This window comes from Dermacentor silvarum, chromosome 4 (assembly GCF_013339745.2).
Source record: "Dermacentor silvarum isolate Dsil-2018 chromosome 4, BIME_Dsil_1.4, whole genome shotgun sequence".
NCBI lineage: Eukaryota > Metazoa > Arthropoda > Arachnida > Ixodida > Ixodidae > Dermacentor > Dermacentor silvarum.
In genome coordinates, this window is record NC_051157.2 from 14,670,203 (window position 1) to 14,688,007 (window position 17,805).

The following is a 17,805-nucleotide window of genomic DNA, read 5'->3' on the forward strand; positions in this document are numbered from 1 at the left end:
CCAACAGAAAATTATGACTGAAGGTACGATACAGTTTTCTGCAATTCAAATCACCTATGACAGCAGGCACCTGCACTGGCTATCTCGATGGTCATGGCCAGGCTACCTGCTTTGAGTCAAGAGGCGGCCACAGAGAGGGTGTCACACTTCCATGACAAGTCCTGAAAGAGTGTTGTGAATATGTCTAACCTTGTCTGTAGATATCGCAATAAAATTGTCCAAACTTTGTATTCTTTCACTTTCAAATGTGACATTATTGCTTTTCTATTATTACTGTAGTCAGGGACAAGTCCGGGATGCCGCAGTGGCTCTTTCTAAAAATTGTGATGCACCTGCCCTTTGGCCTCCATGAAGTAGCTTGCTTATATTTTAATCCAGTTCAATTGTATTTGACCTAAAGTGTACAATGTAATTACAAGATCTGTTTGTACCTATAGTCAAAAGCTAGTAATGGATAATAAGTCTGATACTTCGGTTAGCTGGTTGAAATGCATATTAGAATGGCATGCCAAAGCATACACGCAGCATAGAAAAGGACCACGAAATATGGCACTGATTCAGCACTGTGTTTTGTGGTTTTCCTTCTCTGTGTTGCGCGTCTGCTTTGTGCTGCCATTCTAATATACTAGTAATGGGTCCACATAGAAGTGCAATAGCACATGCAAGTATTGATTCTTGTACACAGATTGACACTGATCATGAGCAAGTTTTGCTCTCTGCTCACACTGTTTATCTTGATCAAAACGACAAGAGAAAGAAAAAAAAATTGATGGCATAGAACATTATACTGCAATCTAAGAACAGTGTGTGAACAGATGCAGCTGGCAATTTTATTTGACAGACCGCATACTAGAAAACTGCATACAGAGTTCAATGCCATGGACGCAAAGAGAGGTGCCCCAGAACCTCGGAAGTGTTAGAACCGAGAATCGACAAGTTTTGCTTTGAATCGTGTTTTATTAAGAGTGCACCAACTCGCTGTCTTGTCAACATGAACTTAGTGCTATTGAGTTAGTGAAAATATTGTGGCAAATGTAGAGCAATGTGAAGTTTTTCTTCTTTTCTTCAATTTAAAACAGGCCGGAAACAACTGCAGCACATGTGATGAAGGTTGCCAGAAGTTGCGCCCACCTGGCTGCAGCCATCCATGTAATAAACCGTGCCATCCAGGAGACTGCGCTCCATGCACCCAGTGAGTTTGCTAGGTTGTGCATAGATCTTGGGCCTGATTAACCTTTTATAGTGCAGAAAGTTCTTTTAAATCAGAAACCAGATTATATTTGAAAACAATGGTACAAGAAAAATAAAATATCACAGTTTCGTCATAATGGCAAAGCAATGAATGCAATAGCAACATTTTAGAATATTAGACGAAGTGTAAGACTTTTAGCTGTAGTAGTAGCATTGTGAATTGAAGTAAATTTAGGCTAAGGTAAGAACGAGCTGTTGTGCTAGGGGCCCTCTGCTTGAATCCTGCCATCGGACAATTTCATTTATGTTAATTAAAGGGGCCGTGAACCACCCCTTGGTCTTGGTGAGAAAACAAATTCCGAGAATAGCATACAAATTTTGCAGTCGTGCACTGTGCGTGGAGCTCGCAAGCAAAGCGTGAAGTCGGGTTTCTCTCAAATGCTCTTTTTTTAAAAGAAGCCTGCTCCTCACTCTTTTGTGGACGCTTTATTTCGTAATATAGCAGATAGCCATATGCGGGTGCTATTGTCCAATAGCTGACATCAATCAAGAAGGGTGTTAGGATCATGTGTGCTTCTTCCTACTGTTACTGTGTATATATATTTATTGACGCAGTTTAATAAACAGGCTAAAGTAAGCTAAAATCTGCTTTTGAATTTCGGTAATAATTACGTACTTCCGGAAGAAGCCAACTATCGTTTCCTCACGCTCGGCCGTGGCCGCCTGCGTAGCACCTGAACATCGGCCACCCTGGTTATCGGTGTCGTAGCCGTTGGGTCTCCCTAATGTCGACTACTTTTCAAACTCCAACCTCCAACCACACGAAACTTAAGGTCAGACCACACGTACGCTTGCCAGCATGCACTCACTCCTGGCCGCTCCTGGTTAGACGCCTTGGCAGACTTCGCTTTGTAATGAGCTATTGATAGCGCTTCAAAATGCGCAAGTTCGATGTGGCTACTATCTGTTGGTCAAGTTGGTGCAGGACAAAGCTGGTCTGCACCATGCAGCATAGCTAGACAAGAGCATATGAGCATGAGCGCACACTCTAGCCCTGTCGTGCACACTGCAAACACTGCAGTTGCATGTAGGTGCAGTCTGCTACATAGTTAGACACCGCAGCTGCCGCAGGGTGCCGCAACGAGTTCACTAACTGAGCACACTGTGGCTCGCTGAGGACAATCGTGTTTGGCTAAAGCCCCTGAAACGAAGTTTGAGGGCCATTACGTTTGGCACGTCGTAGGTGCCAAAATCGGAATTAGTAGCGTCTACATGAACATCCAAAATCAAATTTCAACTGCTAGCCACAGTGACGTTCAGTAGGCGGAGTGTTGTGGGCACACCCCACTCCCCCATAGCCTTTGCAGTGCAAATCATTGAAGAAGGAGCGGAACCACCGCAAACGGTATGTTTGATTGCCAATAACTCCGCTTCTGCTGAACACATTGAAGCAATTTTTGCAGCAAAGTATTTCTGAAATAGTCTAATTTAACTTCAAATGCATTTCTCGACTTCTATAAAATGTGGTTCAGGTCCCCTTTAAAGCCAACGTCTTTCTTAGTGACTTCACCACCACTTTTTCGTATCGCGTATGTTTCAAACCTTGTTCCTGGGCCAATCCCGGGGGTAGTGCACAGCCGCGCCAATAAAATTACATCATTTTCAGGTTTAAAGCTCTGTTAATGTTTCGCACATTTAATATTTAAGTCAGAGAAGATTGAAGATAAAAGGCATGCGCTGTTGGTGTTTTGTTTCATGACATTTGTTTGTGGGCTACCATTCTCAAGATTCTAAGCAATAATTTTGTGAAGAATGTAAGACCTGGTATGAGCAACTTTAGTAATAGAATGATGTGGCAATATAACCCGCTTATACCGCATGTCATATAGCATACATATACCAAAATATACAGATGTATGTATATATACCTCACGGTGACACCGACAGCAAAAATTCTAGGAGTGTCCATATAATTGCTATTGCAAAAACAACAACAACAAAAAAAGAAAGCAGCTTCATTTTTTGAACAGTTCAAGATACCAATTTGAAGCAGTGAAGACATGTAAGCAAACATGTTCTTGCTTCTGATACTGCTTTTCTTGAACTATGTTTGACTCTGTGTGTAGCCTGCGCTTGAGTGCACGAATATTGCAGCGCAAACACAATCTACGCAGCTTGTTATATGGTGGGGAAAATAAAGAAGCAGAGGGACAAGCATTTGTCCCATTGTTATTTTTTTTCCCTCATCCTAGTCACCTTTTGCAGAGTTTTACATTATGTATTTACATTGATTTATCCAGCTTTGTTTTGCTGAATGCAGGCCAGACGTGCATGTTGCAAGAAAATTCATCTTGCTGATTCCATGCTTTATGACAAATGGGCAGCCAGAAAACGAGTACTCACTATGAATATCAAACTGACAGCGTTAAGATAGAACTTGGACAAAAAGATCTCTTTTGTTCGAGTTCTATACTCGCACTGTTTGTTTAAGTCATGTCCAACCAGCTACTCCAAGCCTGCGTCGTGCTTCACTATGAAAAGCCATTATCCCCAAGGTGACCAGATAAACTTTGGCGAGAGCTCCAATAGTCTTCTTGAAGCTGACTCAAATAGGCAGCACAGCTTGTCTAAAAATAGTTCAAAACAAATGTGTGAAGAGATTTGTGTTAAGTGGGAAAAATTTGTGTTATTGTGTGAAGAAACAAATGTTGTGTGAGAGCATGTTAAAAAATCCACTTCATTTGAGTCAGAAATACACTTTATATGTATCATATTTAGACATAGAGTTGAAATAGTCAAAGCTGGCCGCCATCACAGGCTACAGTGCCCCTTCATGCTAAGTAATGCATGCGATGTTTTCAATATTCTCTTGTTACAAGGGAGTGTACCAACGAACACTACCTGGAGAGTTTACCAGACGAAAATTTTTACGAAGACAAGAATATGTACAGTCAAGAGCAAAAGTCTAGAGACCACAACATCAGCGAGAAATTTAAATTTCTTTTAGCGCAGTCGTGCAACATGAAATTGTCTTAGTGCATGACAATGGTTGAACTAACACATGTAGGCTGTACTTCTTGATTTCAGCTTTCATGCCTTGGCTCTGAGAAAAAAAATATTTCTTTTACAGCACCTGTTGTACCTAGATATTTGCATGCAACTGTATGAGTATCTTCTGAGATGACCAAATAGGAATAAAAAAATGTCAAAAAGCCCGAATAATCAGCAGCAAGCTACTGGATAATTTAACAACCAGCTCGGTGAAAACAAAGCCAAATCAACTTGTAGTAAGAGCAGCTGTGTCCTTATTTTGTGACGGTCCGGTTATTTTATATTTTTAGCTTTTGCATTGATTGGCTGATCTCGAAGGTCTCGTTTGGCTGATCCCGGTATATTACCAGTGGCATCTGAGCCATTGACAAAAGTATCATTACCAACTACAGCCCCTGGTAATTCTGACCATCATGTCTGAAGGCATCAATTGTAGTGCACTATTTTATTAAAGGCGTTTTTGTGACTGCAGGTACGTAAAGATGAAGTGTCACTGTGGGCTAAACCCTGTCTACGTGCCCTGCCACCAGTGGACAGTGGAGTCCAGGGACCAGCAGGATGAACTGCAGAGCTGCAAGAACAGGTGCTGTAAACAGGTGGGTGGCTGCAAATGCAAGCTGTTGTGCTGCTCTGGTGGCAGTTACAATGTATGCTTCTACCCTAATCACTTATTTCCATGACTCAAACAGTCCAGATGCACTAACAACAGTGTACTATTTCTATTGCCCAAGAGAAAAGTGACCAAGAGTGGTCATGAAAATTTGCATTCCCTGGAAACTGTGCCCATGGCTGTGCAACATTTGTACTGGTGCATGTACAAGCAAACATCGTTATAACAGAATCTCATTTTATACAAAAATACCTGCATTATACCTGGTATTTGTTATGAGCAAACACAGTGACATTGGTGGAAAGAGATATCGCCATTGGGTCTATGCGAAGGAAACAAGTGTGATGCTTCTGACAGGTCAGCAAGAGGTATCCTGTTGATTTTAGTGGCCCGGCGGTGGCTTGCCATGGCATTAAATGGCATGTGAACAATGCAAAATTACTAACGTGTTTCACGACGTCGTTGATATGCATCCATGCAGTTGGTATGATCGCATGGGTTTGGCATGTTGGCTAGCTGCTTCAACCCAGCCAAGCCAAGCCAAGCTGCTGGTCAAAACACATACATGCTTCCCATTCAGAATGAAAATTTGTTTACACCTAATGCTCGATTGTCATCAGTCTCGGACTGATGCAGGATGGAAAGATGTTAAACATGTTCACTGCCAGTGGAACCTTTGGCGTATTTTTAGTTGCTAACAATTATTGAAAAAATAATTTGATAATGTCACACTGAAAGGCAGACCAGGTATTTGTGTTTATAGCATTCCTAAGGAACTAGTACATCTTTCCCTCCCCACACAAATTGCGCCAGATTGGGTAGATTTGGCTAGACTGCACAGGATTGAGGGGTAGATCAGCTATGCGCTGTGCGATACTCTGTAAGCATTGACATGTAAAGGTGTGTTCTTGTGGCCTACGTGGCAGGGAATTGAATCCACTGAGCACAAGGTTGTAAATTCGATTCCGATCACCGTGGCTGCTTTCTGATGGGGGACAAATGCAAAAACTCTTGTGTATTTAGATTTAGGTGTGTGTTAAGAAACGTCGGGTGGTCTCAATTAATTTGGAGCTCCCCACTACGCTGTCGCTCATAACCCATGTGTTGCTTTGGGGCTTTAAACACAAAAGCTTTTTGACCTAGCATCCATTTCCAATGTGTATTTTGGAAAAAATAAAAATGATTTGATTTGATTTCATATAAGATCTTTTTTACAATTTTGTTTTCTTCTCACTATTGCTGTCTCTCTCCTGCTTTCAGCTGGGGTGTGGTCATAGGTGTCCCCTGAACTGCCATCCAGGCACATGCGCCCCTCGTAGCCAGTGCCGCAAGAAGGTCACGTTGCGCTGTCCTTGCAAGTTTCGCAAAGTAGAGGGACCCTGCTGCGAACTCGAGAGTAGTCTTGACTGCAGTAGTGAATGCCGTTCCAGAGTACAGGTCAGTAGCAGCGTCTTGTGTGCACACGTGAAACTGTACTGTCTCACCAGAGTCATGCATGTGGTCACAGCGACAGGTTGCTGGCAGCATATCAGAAGTAAGGCCAGAAGAATCGCTGATTTACTGCTCACTGCTCATTCCTTCACACAACACCAGCTAGACTGGGGGATCACAGATCGATTAGCAGTACACAGTGTGCATAAGTGCGAGTACGAATGAGACCCTTTTCATGGTTTTCATGCCTAGTTGGCTAGTGCAATCTGTAACCTTGACTGTACCGCATGGATTCGGCGATATGCGAGTACAGAACAATTTCTCATTTGTACAAAAGCCATTCACACCAGATGTGTCGTTCTTGAATAATACTACTACTTGAAAAAAATTTAATGGGCAGAAGAAACACTCGTTAACTTGACGTTAATGAAAAATCGGTTAAGTTGAAGTTTTTTTTCTGGCCCTGGTGCAAGCCCATTTGTTTTTCACCTATCTCGAAAAGCTTTTGCGCCAGAGCCCAGGTATCTCGAAATCTTGACTTCGAAAATACAGAAAAAGAAGCAATGGAGCATCGTCGTCATTGGGATCAATAATATTTCATTAGGATCAATCGTCTTGACTCGGCGCTAACCAGGTACGTCGTATTGGTACAGTGGCAGTAATGCCGTTGCCCATAGAGGGCGATATGGCTGGTGTTGATGCACACGAAAGTGACTGAGAATATATTACTGGTGGCATTTTGAAAAAGCTTACTATGCACTATGCATGACTGAGCGGGCTTCTGCTGTATCTTGAAACCCTGCTTATCTCGAAATTTCTTCCAGTTTTTAAACTTAGAGTTAACGGAGTTTTACTGTATATACAGTGGAATCTCGATGATACGAATCTCACGGGGTCACGAAAAATATTCGTATTAGCCGAAATTCGTATCATCGAAACACAATTAAAACTAGCTAAATTAAAAAGTCAGAGTTGAACTCACTTGGAAACACACACGTGAAAAGCATTTACAGTATAGACAACTTATAATGTAACCGTTTATAGTGCAGAACTGGCTACAACGCGGCCTTTTCCGACTCTCGTTTACCCTCCCATAGAACTCCATGTATACGCATACCGCTTACAGTGCAGCCACGTGAGATGCGGTTTCCGCGGGAAAATGTCACCGACAAGGGCGATAGCGAGCACGCTTCTCAACGAGGTGCGCCCACCGATGGGAGAGGAGATCAACGAGGGCGATGCGGAGGAGGATCCTGAGACGTGGAGCATGAGTCCAAGGGCGATAAAATTGTCGCCGCGCGCCGTATGTGCGAGTGAAACCTTCACGGAGAGCGAATGCACAGAGGAGAGAAAACGCGACTTCCGTCGCGCGAAAGGCCGTGGGGGTATGAGAGGGAGGGAGGGAGGGAGGGAGGGGTGGGTGAGGGGGGGGGGGGCGACGACGCTGTGCTGCGGCACCAAATGCGTATCGTGCAACTGGACGCAAGGGTAACTGGCGAGTATTTTTTTTTATATGCACGTACATAAACATTACTTTATTTGCTTGCTGTGTGCACGTTGCTGCGAGTCGAAAAGCACGTGAAGACAACCGGCAGTACGTCACTGATCTACAACCCGTTCCGGTGTTTTATTATTGGCTGCTTGAGCACAGCACTTCCGGGCGACGGGCGACGGATTTCAAATTTGAAAAACCGAGCGATCGCGCGATTTCGACCACGCGACACGTCGCGCGAACGGCCCGTTTCGTCGCTCATACCGTCGCTCATCGCTGTCGCATGCATTTTCGCACATGTGGGGTTTGGCCTTTACTTGTAGTCGCAAATTTTCCGACTACTAAACACAAAATGGCCGCCCGTAAAGGGTAGGAGAATGGGTGACCATGAAAGAGGGGAGGAGGGAGCTTCAACACGCAGGAGTGAGGAGGGTGTGGGGTTCCCTAGGAGATACAACGAAACTTTGAATTACGGAGAACCTTGCCCTGAGGCATGGCTTCACAGCAGCATAACGCAAATTGCCACGAAGCCGCACTTGAACGTGAAATTTGCATATAACCCGCATATAATGTTTTGAAATTTAGGTGCGGCTTATACGCACAAAAATATGGTAACCACGTCGCTAGTTTCTCCTATGACACGTTCGATTCTCTGGAACCCCAAAAACACTTGGATTTTGTAACCTGATATGTTGCGGCGTTACCAAGATTGTCAGAAGCATTCAAGAAAAAAAAGAGAATTGCTCATAACTGACTTGCCAAACAATGAAATTCAGTAGACTTCTATTAATTTGATTTTTTCACTTAATTTAATTCTGATCATAGGCCCCAGCCAGCACCCATAATATATTCAAATTATTCGGTGAGGGACAGTGTCAGATTCAGTACAGTGAATTTCTTGACCCATAGAAACTTATGGGTGCTGGCTAAGGCCTATTATCAGGATTAAATTAAGTGAAAAAGTGATGGTAGCTTAGTCGCTGCCATCAACTGCTCGTCACAATTTGTTCAAGATGTAACAACATTTTATTTAACGAATTGAAGGTGTTGCAACACTTGTTTGTATGTGTTGTATCCCCACCCTTATGTAATACACCTATTACGGGGTCTTTAAGGAAATAAAATGAGAATGAAATAACTTACTTGTTGAATGAACTTTTGTAATCAAAGACTGAAAGCAGCACATTGCCGTAGCCATCACAATACTATGTGAAAACGTGTTCTGTCAACATCTTGTAGTGACGATGATGACGACACTGGATTTGGGTTCGCTTCCAATTACACTGTGCAGGCAATCTTGAGCAATTTTCTTGGTAAAAGAAGGCGCGTTAGAATCGGGTAAATATACTAATTGTTAGCAGTTTTCGGTAGAAAATCTTCCTACGGCAGGCTGATAATAGGCTGTTTCTGCTGGTGATATTCTGCCTTTGATACATTCAATGTCCCCTAGCACCGCCAGGACAGACACTACTGCCATTGGGGTCCCAACATAAGGCATCATTTGGGTCAGGTGCATTCTAGTGACTAGACAAGTTCAAATTATTAAAGACGATGGTCCTTCTTGGGCTACCTAAACGCGAAACCTTTTCCGTCTGTCTGTCACTCGATTAAACTGCCCAGCCAAAACCGACCAAGCTTCTAGCGCTGGTGTCACGGGGTCATACACGTCAACATTATACAGCGCAAAGGAGACCTCAGGCCTATTTGAAGCAAAATATGTGTACATAACTGTGATCCGCAACATTCATTTAATTAAGAATACACATTGGACTTTTTACGTTAGTAAATGAAAAATCAACGCGTTAGAAATGGTGTCGAAGAGACGCTGCGCGTTAAAAACAAGCCGACTGAAGTTGCGGCTCTGTAGCCGGCTTTAAGCCAACAGTAATAAAAGGTCCCAACAGATATAGCGAGAGCAGGGCGAATGCGGGCAATTTGAATTGAATTCAGCAAAACCTCCATTGCATCCACCATGGGAAGAGTGAAGTAAGCAGATATGCGGCCAATTTTTTTGCTGAGGGACAATTTCAGGTTCAGTGCAGCGAATTTCTTGACCCATATAAATTTATGGGTGCTGGCTTCAGGCCTATGATCAGGATTAAATTAAGTGAAAAATCCAATGGAAGTTTACTGAATTTTATTGTTTGGCAAGTCAGTTATGAGCAATTCTCTTTTATTCTTGAATGCTTCTGACAATCTTGGTGACACCACAACATTTCAGGTTACAAATGTGTTTTAGCAGAGTTTTATAGCCAAGGATTTTGTGTGGTATACCAGCACTGATTTTTCTTTCTTCTTTTTAGGAAGGAGACTTGAAGGCAAGAGAGCCTAAGTCAGAGCCAGAAGAGAAGACAAAAGGCCACAAATTGGGACAAATTCAGGCTCTGATTGCACTCAGTGCTTTAGTACTGTTTGCTGCCATGGCATTAGCCATCTGGGTAATGCAGTAGAACAGTGTTGTGGCAGGAGTTTGAAATGACTGAAACTACACTGCTCTAGCAAAAGAGAGAGAGAAAAATAAACATAAGACTATTGCAGGTATTTATAGTCCATTGCTGACATCATTCATGAAGTGTATTCATGCATTTCAGGTGCGCGGGTGCCTGAATCATTCTGGTTTTGTCCGTCTGTTGTTCATTTATGATGAACTCTGAACAATCTCTGATGATTGCGCTCTAACTTCATGTCGAGGTGGCATTTTGTGGTGCATGCCACAGTTTGGGTACATTACTTGTCTGTTTGACACAGAGTAAATCAGAAGTGTTGTCTGCAGCACAAAAGTCCAACAAAAGAATTGTGGCAGAAGCCATTTAACGATGATTGTTGATGTTAACGCGATTAGCATTGAAACAATGTAGAAACATGCCATATTGTGACTGCCTTAACATGTACTGTATGAGGCATATACTGCAGCCAGGCTCCTCCTCACGCTTCCCTCCGGACACGCTGTGCCATCTGGTGGCGGTGCTGAGCAGTCCGCATGTGGTGTGTCCAAATATATGTATATTCAGACAAGATTGTCAGAACATATGTGAGATGGGGTCGATATTGCCCGGCAGCAGATAAATTTTAAACAATTTTAACAGCGGAGCTGTTTAAGCCAACCGTCATCCGTAGCACGTTAACAAAAAAACATTGCTGAACGATTACATTACTGCGCGTTGCCTTGCAACCACCTCGCGGAGCGGCATGTGCTTCGCCTCCTCTCCGTGCCATGCACATGTTGCCTTGACATGGGACGTTAAGGAGAGGGAAGGAGAGCATGCGCGGGCTATGCTCGGGAGAGAGAAAGAGAAAATGAGAGCGAAAAAGAGAGAAATTGTAGCAGCACCAACGAGGCAACGCGCAGAGCTGCTGCCGACGCCATTCGCCTTCCCCATTTCCCCGCGTTCGCGCCGAACGCGTGCAGTGTCCGTGACTGCAGCAGGTGCCCCTGGCGGCGGCTCGGCAGGTTTCGACCAGCCATGCCCCAGCAAGTGTTGAGGCGCAGCTTGGCCATGACGTCACCGGGGAGATAAAGCTCGGAGCCACTGCGACGACAGCAGAACTCTCGTTGACTCTGTGGCGAGCACATGTAGCCATGTAGACGACCAAAGAAGATCCGGACACCCGAAGAAGCTACCGCTCACCTTGAAGCACGTCGCGCAGCCAAGCAAGAATCTGTAAACAAGGGCCCAACCTAGGCCTCTGGTTGGCACGAAATGGTGCAGTCATATGTCAGTTGGGGCAAAACTTGGCACAAGGGATGTCTCACGGTTAGAGCAAGGGAAGGCATCGTCATTCTATTCTTGCCATTTGTTTGGCATTGCAGAAGATGTGGACTTCTGGTTGATCATGTATGAAAAAAGCAGGTGATGCACTTAATGTGTATTAAGTGCATGCCACATCTACAAATGCCACATCTACACAGTTTCATGTGAGTGAACAAGCCGGTGATTCACTAAAAAAGATTATGTATACATGCACATCTATTTATGAAATATTTGGTAGTGTGTACTGCTACCAGATATGTCATTGAACACATTTGAACTTCTCGAAAGTTACATAACTTGCATTTTGGACAAAGTGAAATAAGATTGCCTGCAAACAAATTAGCTTTATTGCGCAAGATTCCATGACGGATTGGTCATTTACAAACAGGTACAGGAACCCAGCTCCTGCACTAACAAATATCACAGTATATACTCAATTTCGTAAAATACCAAGTCCTAGCCCTAAACTGGTTTCCCTTCAGCATAGTGGAACGGGAAAACCTAGCGGGTTTTATTTACCTATGCAAAGTCAGAGCCTTTGGTCTTGGACTCTTCAAGTATGTAATTAGATTTGAAAGGAAAGTGCCGGACGTTTCAATGGCAATTTTGGTTTCCTGGAAATGTGCAGATGTCCAATGACACATAGCACTTTCAGGCTAGAGGAATGCTGATGTTCTTCTTCAAGGATCTTTTTCTCGGTGGCACAACCAATCAAACATCTTGATTCAGTGGCAGCAGTCGTTCCTGCAAGGAGACAGTGTACACGTTAAAGGTCTTATGTTATCTGGGACTCCAGAGATTTGAATGCAATACTTGTCACCAAGAGCATATATGTGAAAAAATAGTGACATGTTGAGGACACCTGTGTAACTCTAATCCTTATTGCATGCAGCGATGGTTAGAAAATGCAGTGCTGTTGCCAGTCTCATTATTCACCAGAGTTAATCATGGGTAACGAAAGTATTTGCCTATTACGCAAACGAAAAATAATTCACATTTCGGCGATTCGGCCGGCTATGAACACTTGTATTGTGACAGCAGCAGGCTTTCGCAGCTAACTTTGCTACCTTCTTAAAAAAATGACTTCTTTGGGATGCACATGTTGTCGTCTGCTACAGCATTGCCTGTTGTGCTCTTCAAAATGCATGCACTGGATGGCACCACTCTTTCTGTGCGACAGGCAAAACCCTGCACTAATTACCCAGCCCCAAAGCCATATGAAAGTGCAGTGGTTAGCATGCTCAGCTCCCAACTAGTTGCACATTGCTGCAGAGGAAAAAGTTTGTATCTTCAGTGGCGGTAGTAAAGTTTTTTTCTTCAACCTAAGGCAAAGATGAGGCCGAGACGATGGCCTGCTGATAACAAGATAATGAAGACTTGACGAGGACCGTAGGTTCGGCATAAGAAAAAGGACTGACGAACACGGCAAACCCCAGTTTGGAGTTTTTAACTGCCATTTCATTAAAAATGCACTAATGATAGGATGCTGGATTTTTATCACATAAAAATGCTCTCCCAAGCCTATGTTCTGCAGCGAGTCTTGTTCTTTGTTTCTTTTACAAGAATGCAAGTACTTGCATGGTGTAACTTTCTCCAAAAACATGCTTGAGTGTCAGCTGCTCAATGATGGAGCACATTATAATGTGGCCAGGTCATCTAAAGGACTTTCTGATGAAAAATGAGAGCCTGATATGCTCAAACAGAAGTAAGCACTTTTATTATTCACCAGTCACAGTACCTCAAGAAAGCAAACTCTGAAAATAGTACTTGCACTTTTATTTAGGCACACAAGGATTTGTAAACTTACAAAGCATACAAATGTGAAAGGAACACTTTCAGAGTGCTAGTAACATTTGTATTGCACATCTACTTGGCTAGATGTATCAATTTCTCATAACCACAGTATATGTTAAGAAAAAAAGAAAACTGCGTGGAAAGATAGGAAGGTTTTGAAACTGGTTATGTGAATGCTGTTATTGTTGGCTAAGTGCTGTGTTGCTGCATAGTTATATGGCAAAGATTGACAAGGCATAGTGGTGGCACTTGTATTTGCATCACATAGAGTTTGCATTTTTGTGAAAGCATAAGCAAGCTTCCCCATAATTCAGCACATACATTTAGCACACATCTACATGTCAAGCGCTCATTTTGACATTACCAGCTTGAACTTAATGAAGCTGAACTTCAATGGCAGACATCTTTCTCCCTCAATGTTGTATGGCTCAAATATGCTTAATTTAAGCAATTCAAGTATGATGCCCTGCTGGTCTATGGCGGACTGATGGGGCATGCTGTCTTAGTGGACGCAATTAACTTAAGGTTCCTAAATGGCAAAGAAGACTACCTGGAAACACTGCGCCTGCCTGCCAAGCAATGCATGTTGTCTTCCCAGGGCTATGTGCAGTGGCTGCTACTTAAAGGGCAATAAAGAATATTAAGATGTATCAGTAAATTATGCTTTTGGAATAGCAAAGCCGCAGCTCTTACCATGTCTTATCTTGGCAAGACAGATAAGATGGTAGTGAGGAAAGGATTGGTGGCAGTGCCACCCTAAAATTCTTGCACCAGCTACCTGCGACATCATGAATTTTGATAACATCTGCGCGGATATAGTTAATAGTTGACCAGTAAAGGACTACACTGAATTCTGAAGGAAGAAGACTTAACCTAACAAGTATCAAGAACATCTCTTGCCTAAAATGGTTGAAATGTAAAACAAAAAATGAATTGAAATCCGCGACGCTGCACAGACCATCACTAAGGTTTCAGCACATAATTTAAATAACGGAAGTTTGGTATACCAGTCTAAATGGATTTAATGTTAGTGTCCCTTTAAGAGAAAGCATTACCATAGAGTTTTAAAATATATAAAAATATAGAAATGATCTTGGTCAGCACCCAATGAACCGATTTTCATGAGGTTTGTTGCATTCAAATAACATCTACTGGCTGAACAGAGCAGGTTATTTTTTATTGAGGCCTTGAATTTCTTTTACACAAACTGCCCCCCCCCCCCCCCTCAAAAAAATAAAGCTTGACGTTTACAATATTAATACACACAACTGTCACGATACTGTGAACAACACTCCAAAATATACCACTCGTCTGGATAGGAGCTCGAGGTAACGTTAAGATTTTGTGCGAGTGGTAAATGAATAGATCATATTTGTCTGCTTTTGGACACTAGTAGATACAGTTTACAGAATTACAATATTTATTTTTGGTGCAGAGTCAGAGTTGAAAACTGAACACTTAAATTTTTATCTTTCTGGCAATTTGTTTTTTGCAGTGACCCCAAATTAAAGTTCAACTATAACAGTCAATAGAACTTAAATTTCTCTCTCAACTGCTCTAAATTCCATAACAATCAGGTCAAGAGTTGTCCAAGACAGCGTGTTTGCATTTCACCTGTGTCTGAGGCTTGCTCATAAGTCACCCGACATCGAGTGAGGTGTTGCAGACCAGCAGGACATAGAGAAAAGAGCAGACACAGTTAACTTGGCAACTTTGCCATCAATGGGTTTCCAATTAGCAATGATCACTGGGAAAGGCTGCACCTGCCTGCTACATGATGACTGCTATTTTTCCCAGGGCCATGCACAGTATGTAACTAGGCATCCCTGACTATGTGATACTGAAACTGCAGCAATCATTTATGTTGGATTGCATTCATTGTACACAATGCAAAAGTGTTCAACACTTCAATGCTCTGAACTCTTTAAATACTGTGCTAGGCACAACGCCTACTGATGACTGTATAACAAGAACGTTCTGAATACGACAGTCTTGCAAAGGAAGCAAGTCAATCTCAGTGCACGATTCTGAATTAGTTGGAATTGCTTATCAAACAGGAAATGACATAACCAGTTTGCATTCCAGACAGGAAAATGAAAATTTCAGAGCAAGATAAGCTTGCGAGGTACATCCATTTAATTTTGTGTAAATATACGCACAATTAGAACTAAGACACTGGAATCAGCTATTCAGTAATGGAAAAGAGGAGGTCAATACCCTCACTTCAGCAGCGAGAAAAGGAGGTGGTGCCATAATGGTTTTATAAAACAAAATGGCTTTCTGAACAAAGTTGAACTGACTTTCAAAATTGCCAAAACAATAGTAGCTTAATATCAGACTGCAATACTCTATGCTGTGCACTGTCTTCTGTGCATTGATATTCAGCGATTCCTTCCAAAGTTTAGAAACTTTCTTAAACAGCTTTTTTGTAACAGATAATGTACTTGATAACTTGACTGCACCGACCAATATTTACAAATGAAAGGAGCACTTGAAATATTAACTTGCATAACCTTTAACTGAATATGTCACATGTGGATCTTGTAACCAGACAATGGTATTGCATCGAAAGTGCAAGATCATGATCATGTTGCATTACCATTCACTCAAGGAAACAATGCCATAGCCCTGAAAAGCAACACTACAGTGCAACTTAGATAATGATAAGGTGATAAAAGGGTGATAGGAGTGCACTAACTGCTCATGATTATTTGGACCATATGACCTCGTGGCTAACTAGTTTATCATACAAAATTTCCAGAAAGCAATCTTGAATACTGGAAAAAGAATAAAATGGGCAAGGAAACAAAAGTACAGTAAAGATTATTATTAACAAGGCATAATTTTGTTACAAAGGTAAACAGTGAAGGCAAACAAGAATGAACTTGCAGAAATCAACAGTACAACCTGTTCACAAATGAACAAAAGATTCTGGCCTTGTAAGGCTAGAACACTTGCAACTTGCCAATGACCATTCGTCAGCTTTGAGCCGAAGACTTTAGTGCTCCGTAAGTGAACAATTAATCAGTCAAATGAGAACCCCCCACGCAAGTTTTTGGAATGAGGAAGCCAAAAAAAGGTGAAATTTCGTGATACTTTGCCTGGTTATATAGCTACAAATCGGGAAGTACAGACAGCATATTTGGGATATGAAAGAAATAAGTATTGTATGTATTCCAATAACATCTTTGAGCAGCAGTTTAAGTGTTATAATAAAGAAAAATAACATGGAGGTTCAATGTCCCAAATATTACACAAGAAGAGGCCACTGCTCTTTTGACTAGAGTAGCTGATGCTCACAACCTGTTAAATGTGTTGGCATTAAAATACCAATGCCAAATGTGTTGTCAAAAGTATGCAAGGCAGTTTTCCATAATCCTGCACAGGAACTTTGTAGCCAGTTTTGACCAATGCTGAAGATGGGACAATGAACGTAGAACATAAACACTGCCACAGGCTTCCTTATGTGCAGAACAGGGATGGCCTCTTGCTGGCTAGACTGAGCTGAAAGCCAATAAGGGGCAAGGTGGTGATGTTTGCAGCTATGGAAGATTCGTTCACAACAAGCATCAGCATGCATCAGTGAAACAGCACATGTGTGCGCCAAGGAAACATAAGCAAGCGCACTGCACCTAACCAGAAAAAAAAAAAAAAAACTGCATTGGCATTCATTTCACAGCAACCTTAAAGAATTTGACAGCTCAAAGGGCACATGTGCACACATGACGAGTGGCACACTATGTTGCATGGTGTTTTTACCATAGCCAATCATTTGATGTACTAGCATTCATTATGTGTTAATTCACGCTCTGTGTCCCATTTTTAACACTGAGGCTTGTAGTACATGCAGCTGGAGCTCGAACTCGTCGTCCTATGTACTCCCGTTAATATCAACTATGGCCCAAGACTGTAAAGAGCTGGGAGAACCAGAGTTTCATAACAGTTACAAAACCTCTACGTTGAGCTCAAAGTATTCCTACACACCAACCTGTGCAGGCTAGCAATGCCCCATAATTTAGTGACAAAATGAAATAGTTGATACGCTGTTGCTGTCCACTGCCTGAAACAGAAATTACTAGAAATAAAAAAAAAAAAAAGGAGGTATAGTGGGTGGTTGCAGGGAGGTGTTGGACATGCAAATTGGACATATTTATTGTTTTCATAACTATGCACTTGTAGCACATTTATTTTCTTAAGGTAATCGATGAAGCAGTGCAATTTCGTGGGCACAGCATTTTATAAATAGCTTTCTTTCCCACAGGTGGTGTGACAATTAGCCAAAGCACACCAGCACTTACTGCCAATCAGCATGTTTGAAATGTGAAATATCCGCAACCAGCATGACAGAAGAACTTTGGGAAGCTCTTTCGCTGCACATGTCTGTTTAGAGGCTTGCAGTACCATGAGGGGCAGCAACACTACATAGCTCCAACAACATGTTACGTTGCCTGCACACTTTTGACAAAGAGTGTATGTCACACATG

The 17,805-nt window shown here is 42.3% G+C and overlaps 2 protein-coding genes and 1 long non-coding RNA gene across 5 annotated transcripts in view; 1 reads left to right on the forward strand and 2 right to left on the reverse strand.

Moving 5' to 3' along the window:
* LOC119449489 (NF-X1-type zinc finger protein NFXL1-like) overlaps positions 1–10,297 on the forward strand; it is a 54,036-nt gene extending 43,739 nt beyond the window's left edge. Inside the window, exons 16-19 of the mRNA XM_037712669.2 lie at positions 1,080–1,192; positions 4,715–4,838; positions 6,113–6,289; positions 10,079–10,297. Of these exons, the coding sequence (XP_037568597.1) occupies positions 1,080–1,192; positions 4,715–4,838; positions 6,113–6,289; positions 10,079–10,225 (561 nt within the window). The 3' untranslated portion in view covers positions 10,226–10,297. The remainder of the gene's footprint in view (positions 1–1,079; positions 1,193–4,714; positions 4,839–6,112; positions 6,290–10,078) is intronic.
* The window catches only part of LOC119449490 (post-GPI attachment to proteins factor 2-like), a 354,194-nt gene that overhangs the window by 326,966 nt on the left and 9,423 nt on the right, over positions 1–17,805 (reverse strand). For 2 of the 3 annotated variants that reach the window (XM_049665237.1, XM_037712670.2), the window contains one exon: positions 11,852–12,271. The exons of the other annotated variant lie outside the window; for it this stretch is intronic. In XM_049665237.1, coding sequence (XP_049521194.1) covers positions 12,253–12,271 — 19 coding nt within the window. In that variant the 3' untranslated portion in view covers positions 11,852–12,252. Of the gene's footprint in view, positions 1–11,851; positions 12,272–17,805 lie in introns of those variants that run through there. 3 annotated transcript variants of the gene reach the window in all.
* LOC125944647 (uncharacterized) lies at positions 13,224–15,992 on the reverse strand. Its single transcript, XR_007466325.1, has 2 exons — positions 14,586–15,992; positions 13,224–14,545 (listed from the first exon to the last, which is right to left on the reverse strand). It is a non-coding gene; the product is annotated as an uncharacterized LOC125944647 (long non-coding RNA).